The sequence below is a fragment of the Echinops telfairi genome, unplaced genomic scaffold (genome assembly GCF_000313985.2).
Source record: "Echinops telfairi isolate 266 unplaced genomic scaffold, ASM31398v2 ScPeMD7_7468;HRSCAF=8506_0, whole genome shotgun sequence".
NCBI classification, from domain to species: Eukaryota; Metazoa; Chordata; class Mammalia; order Afrosoricida; family Tenrecidae; genus Echinops; species Echinops telfairi.
This window is the reverse complement of record NW_022111369.1, coordinates 83,486,414-83,492,846: the sequence shown is the minus strand read 5'-3', so window position 1 is coordinate 83,492,846 and position 6,433 is coordinate 83,486,414. Positions and strand designations below refer to the sequence as shown.

The following is a 6,433-nucleotide window of genomic DNA, read 5'->3' as shown; positions in this document are numbered from 1 at the left end:
CACAAGGAGCGAAGGAATAATTTACTTATAAATATAAGGGAAAAAACAGTCTGCAGAAGCAAATAATGTTCATAAAATATCACAACTTTATTCTGCTAAACATATCTTTACAACAGTCCCTACTGAATCTTCCAGTATTTACCAGATTCAGTAGTCTATCAATGTTAACCAAGGAGGTCTGATAGAATAATTGGTTAGCACTGGGCTGCTAATCTCAAGGCCAAGGTTTTGAACCCATCGTCCGCTTTGTGGGGGAAAGACAAGGTTCTCTGCTCCCATAAAGATGGACAGCTTTAGAAACACTAGGGAGCGTTTCTACTCTGCCTTGTAGCCTCACTCTGAGTCAGAATCAATTGTGGTGTTAGTGGGGTTATTGATAGACAAGCAAATAAACAGATGGTAAATGGACAAGAGTATGTGTGTGTATTTGTGTGTGTGCACCACTTTCCTCTAGTCAATTAGTTCTCAAAGACAATGCCTCTGCTAAAAGGAGGGGAAAAATAATAAAACCACCTATAAATGCAAGAATACATACTCTATTTTCTCTATAATTTTGTATCATAAAACAAGGGAAGCAAATCAGGCACAGAATAGGGCCTATGTTCTCAATAGCTGTAATGGTAAGTGGCTCTTAATGATTCTTCCATGTAGCTTTAAAATGTTACTTCAACTAAGGAATACTTTTGAAAATCATTTCCAATTAATCTCTTTCCTCAGTCCCTTCAAAAGTGGATGTCCAGCCTCAAATGTGATCGCCTTATCTTCCCTGCTACTGGAGAAATTGGGGCAATTTGACAAAACAATCCTTTCATTGTGAAGTACCATGGGGAAAGGTAGCACAAAGTTGGAAAGAAAAAAGAGAAAACAATTCCAACAAGCAGAGCAAAGTTATTAATGTCACTAAGAGGCAGCAACTTGTCATTGCTAACACATGGCTTACCTGTTCGTTTTTGCAAAGCCACACGCTGTTCCCACGCAACACAGTAAAAATTTTGGCTTTATAGCCCCTCAGTTCAAGATATCCACACTTCTCAGGTGCAACCACTGCTGGAGACTGTGAGGTGAGGGCTTGCGATTTCAGTGCATTTAATAGTATGCTGATCCAGTCATTTCTCTCCTCTGTAAACAAAGGCCGGAGGAAATGCATAAGTCCACCATTCACATATGTTCCGTGTGCGGAGGGCACAGGATGAGGCAATGGTTCATCCACTGCACACAGGATCACTCTGAGTTGTAACTTGCAGGACGACACCTCGCTACTATATTCAAACACAGAAATATGAATAACTGTCTGCAATAAATAATTCACAGATTCCTTCCCAGAAGGACCAATCTCAATGTTAGTATAAGCCGGGATAAATCGCTCAAATCTGTAAGAAAAAATAGTTAGCACTTACTGATCAGTTGGCCTGAATATAACCTTGGAAATTATCAGATTTGAAAATTTTCAGGCCTCGGATCTGTACTTTAAGAAGATGCTCAGGTGATTTGCATGCATGTTCATATTTGAGAAACACTCTTGGATCACTTATGAAATCAATGTTCTCTCTGAGCAGAAGAAAGTGACATTGCTCCCCATCAATTAAAAAAAATATTTGGCAAGTGGGTATTCAAAGGCTCCCCAAATCATACCATTCACCACTACTTGACACCGACCCTACTTAATCTGTATGCCTTTATATAGTCACTCTCCCATTCCTTTCTCCCCACAGTCACTAACAATATAGCACACCATCTGGTGAAACGTGTTCTCTTACTCATTCCACAGGGCTCAGTAGCCTCAACTCTGTACAACAGACTGTGAATAAGAATCCCGGGAATAAGAATGTTATCTATTCACCAGAGAGCACTCAAAGCTGTAAGTCAAGTTAGATTTGAACACATAATGGAACCCAGCATAGCATAAATGTCATATAAGCGGCATCCAATAATAAATGAGTCCATTGAATTGAGGTAAGTTATTTGCTGAAGGTCATATACCAATTGGTTATTAGAATTGGGAGACTTACCCAACTGTCGTCTAAAATTCTACTTTGAAAAGAAATGTTCTGATTAGTGACCTTTTACAAAGAGCCATAGGATACGTTCCTTTAATAATGTGGTTGCTTAGGGGTTTTAGGATGCATTCAATAAAAACTGCATCTCCTGTGACAGACACTATAATATTGATGTACATGCTAAGGAGAAAGATACAGGTCTTAATTGTCTAGAAAAAGGAGTCAGAGAAGACCAGGCCTTGGTATAAACGGTGAGCTGAGTGCCCTATTGAATTTGTGTAGGATTATAAAGAAATGAAGAAATGAGTCCTCTAACTACCCTTTAGAATTAGAAATTTTCATGTCCCCCCAAAAAATAAAAAAGGAAGACTGGTGCTGGCTATTGACAAAAACCAGGCAGTAGGCTTATTGGTAGACAACCAAATATAGAGATGTGTGTGTGTCAGTTCCACTTTTACCCAGTCCAATTAGTGCTCTGCAGGTCATCACATTTGCTATAAATAAATAAATAAAACCACCTATCAACTCAAGAAAACATACTCTCTTTTCTCTGTAATTTTATATCACAAAAAGAAGAGGAGGAACGTAAGCACAGAATTGGGCCGATTTGCTTAACTGTTGCAATGGTAATTGACTCAATAATTCTTCCATAAATTCTTATAATCAGACTTCAATTCTAGAGACCAAGAGGTAGTTTTTGGAAAAGAACAAGGGACTGCTTCAGGGTTTAAGATCTGGAACGTTGCCATCAAGTCTCTATCCATTCACTATGCTCATTCAATCTGTATGCTGAGCAAATCATCCAAGACATTGGACTATGTGAAGAACACAATATTAGAGGAAGTCTTATTAATAGCCTGAGCTGCAGCTGGCATAACCTTGCCTGACAAAAGTGAGTACTACAGGAAGCACTTCCTAAAGATGGTCGTGGAATACAGCCTTTAGTATAGAATACCGCTCCGTGTAAAGAAAAAGAAATGTTCTCACAATTTGACCAATAGACATCATGGTAAACAGAAAAGACTGAAGCTGTCAAAGATTTCATTTTACCTGGATCCACAATCAATATTCATGGAAAGAGCAATCATGAAATCAAATGACATTGTATTATGCAAATTTGCTACACAAAACCTCCTTAAAATGCTGAAGAGCAAACATGTCACATTGAGGACTAAGATATATCTGATACAATCACCTCTTATACACGTGAAAGTTAAGACAATAAATAAGGAAGGAAGGCTGCAGAAAAGTTTATACATTTGGGTCATGGCTTTGGAGAAAAATGCTTAAAGTACTATTACCATAAGAATAAACAAATCCGTCTTGGCGGGAGTTCAGCTACTAAAGGACTGACTAGTGATACATGTGCTCTGGACATGTTATGAGAAGAGAAAAATCTCTAGAGAAGGGTATCATGCTTAGTTGTGAGGAACAGAAGGATTTCTCTTAAGTTGTCTCCCCAAAATATATACCAGACTTAGCTGCTTGAGAATGACTGTTCTTTAGGCAGCGAAAGTAGGTCAGAGGTTATTCTCCTTAATGTCAGCCATCTAGAGCAGCCAGACTGCATAGTCTGACTTACCCCAAATAGGGCCCATTCCTTTCTGTTATTGTTCCCTCGAAGCAGTGCCCATAGGCAAGCCTGGGACCACTCTAAGGTGACTAAGCTTAGGCTACTATCTTGCCACACATCCCCCCATATTCCCTCCTCTTACTATTGCACATTCACCCCTAGGTCATCCCCCTCCTATTGATTGTATTGCCTATGTTACAACCCTTCTCTATGACGTAGGTTGTTATCTGCTATCAGGGGGCTTGCATGTCTCCCAGGATAGTAATTGCCTGCTTTATTGTATGAGACACCAGGATGATCAAACTTGTTCTAGAATGAATTGTATTGCCCCTTTCTGTGATGTATGACGCTGTAATCAGATCCCCCTAAAGTGATATGATGCGTGGTTAGCAATAAATAATGAGGCTCCCTGGTTCTCGGGAGGGTGGCTGGAAAAGGTGACTAAGGAGGATGAAGCAGCGGCTTCTTCTCTGACGACTGAGCCCCCTCCACGAGGACCATCAAGCCTGGCTGAGGTGAGCTATGCTACCATGAATTGCGTCTGACTCCATTACTTGACTCCGTCCTTTAACTCTCATGCTCTCTATGACTTTACTATAATCTCTACTTATTATCGCTGTACAATTGCGCCTACCGAACCTGTGATGTTTTGTGGGGTTCCCTCTTCCCCTTAACCCCACACTTAGTAAGGTAGCAGGGCAGTATAGAAAAAAGAAATGGACTGACACAGTGTCTGCAATAATGGGCTGAAACACAGCAACAGCTGTTATGAGCAGGACCAGACACTTCTGTTGTGTTGCACATAAGGGTCATTGTGAGTCAGAGCTGAGTCGGGGACACTTAACCAAAGAAGTTGCAGCAAGGGGACAGTTAGGCAAAATTCTGAATGAAGTAATGCAGCAAGTTAAGAGGAGGGCTCTGTTTATTCCAGGATAAAGAGAACAGCAAGGATCAAGGCCCAAGACAGTAGCAAACTGACAATTCCAGAGACATGAGCGATCAGTATTGAAATAGACGGAGAGCAGGAAAGGAGACACGACAGAGGGGCAGATCGTGCAAATGTGTGCGGACACCATAGGGCTCTATTCTCAGTGAAGCAGAAAGACAAGGAAGCATTTAACAAGGACTGAGAGGATCTTACTCTCATGAAAGCACCACTCTAGCAATGGCGTTGAAAACATAACTGTATTAGAACAAGGGAGTAATCCTCCAACAATCCAGGAAGAATTGGTTATTTATTCAGGAGTGTTAGTGGTGGAGGTGTTGAAAACTGGTCAGAAGCCACACATAGTTGCAAAAGGAGGCTGACAAGATCTGCAGATGGATTGGATAAGGAAAAAATTAAGAAGAGCGCAATAATGTATTGCCTAAAGATGGATGTGGAAAGATGACCCTGCTTACTGAGATACAGAAGAAGGGTTCAAGGGAGGAAGGTTTACCAAAGTGTGGAAACAGGAACTTGGACACAGGCATTTTGGAATGCTATTAAACATGCTCAGAGGTCAAGTAGACCATTCAATCTCTAATTCTGGAGTTCAAGCAGGAAGCTGACAATGAGATACACCTGTATCACAGAACCAATTTCAAAACCATTAGATCTGCTTCAAAATTATATTTGTAGACCATAATAAAGTATATTAAAGGAATTTAGAGATTGTAAGTTATTGAGTTACCTTATTAAAAGCAAACAAGGTAAAAGTCTACAAAGCAGACACTTAGGGGATAAGAAAAAATATGGAAAGAAAGTAAAAGTCTACCAAGTGTTCTACATCTTGCTTACAAAACACTGAAAAATTTAAGAGCAAGCTTCCTTGCTCAAAAAAATAGAAGGAAACTTATTTGCTCCTTAAAGGCAAAGAGCTCCTTAGAAGCAAGGATGGTGAGATTTCATCTTACATACTCTAGACATGTTGTCAAGAGAGACCAGTCGTGGGAGAAAGACATCATGTGGAGCAGGCAAAGAGGAAGGTGCTGAAGGTGGCAGACTGACAGAGTGGCTGCAACAATGGGCTCAGGCACAGGAACCACCAGGAGAATGGTGCAGGGATGGTCAGGGTTTTGCTCTGTTGTGCTTAAGTTCACAAGGGGCCAGGACTGACTGGATGGCAACTAACAGCAATATTTACCTCACTTAGAATCCCTGGGGCTTGAGTGGATTGACATTTGGCTGCAAGGTCAGCAGTTAGAACCCACCAGCTGCTGCTCCAAAGGAGAAAGATGAGTCTTTCTCTTCCTTTAACGCTTTACAGCCTCAGAAACCCAAAGGGGCAGTTCTACCCTGCCTAGTAGGGTGACTATGAGTTGGCATTGACTTGACAAATCGTTCTTTGGAATTTTTAGTTATTTCACCTATGAAGTGTTCTTTAAAAATAAAATTGAAAAGTTTTGCATCATCACAGCTGCTACTCGAAGATGACTTGTTGCTATCTAGAAACAAATGAAAGAGACTTGCTGGTTTTTTTGGGAAACCCTGGTAGTGCTGAGGGTTAACATTGTGCTGATACTGTTAAAACCAACCAATTTCCCCATGGGAGAAAGAGGAGGCTGTCTGCTCTCATAAAGTTTTAAAGTTAGAAAACCTATAGTTGATCACTGAGTCAGAATCTCAGTAATTTTTTTTTTTTTAATATCAAATAAGGTTTCCAGAACCATAGGAAATCCCCAACAGGATATGCAGTTTAGAGCCAGTACTGGTTGTGGGGGGAGGTCAGATGCTTCTTGAAGGCAATCTCTGCCAGCCTGCTGTCTTGCCCCACCACAGGGGTGGGCCTGCTCCCTGCTGCTGGAGACAATGGACTATTTCTCCCTGAAGCTTGCTACCATTAGCTTGGTTCCTGTAGGTGGGGTTTCCACCCTACTGCTA

General features: G+C 40.9%; 1 protein-coding gene across 3 annotated transcripts in view; it reads right to left on the bottom strand.

Moving 5' to 3' along the window:
• ARAP2 (ArfGAP with RhoGAP domain, ankyrin repeat and PH domain 2) overlaps positions 1-6,433 on the bottom strand; it is a 243,037-nt gene that overhangs the window by 150,272 nt on the left and 86,332 nt on the right. For all 3 annotated transcript variants that reach the window (XM_045284220.1, XM_045284222.1, XM_045284221.1), the window contains exon 9: positions 941-1,119. In XM_045284220.1, coding sequence (XP_045140155.1) covers positions 941-1,119 — 179 coding nt within the window. The remainder of the gene's footprint in view (positions 1-940; positions 1,120-6,433) is intronic.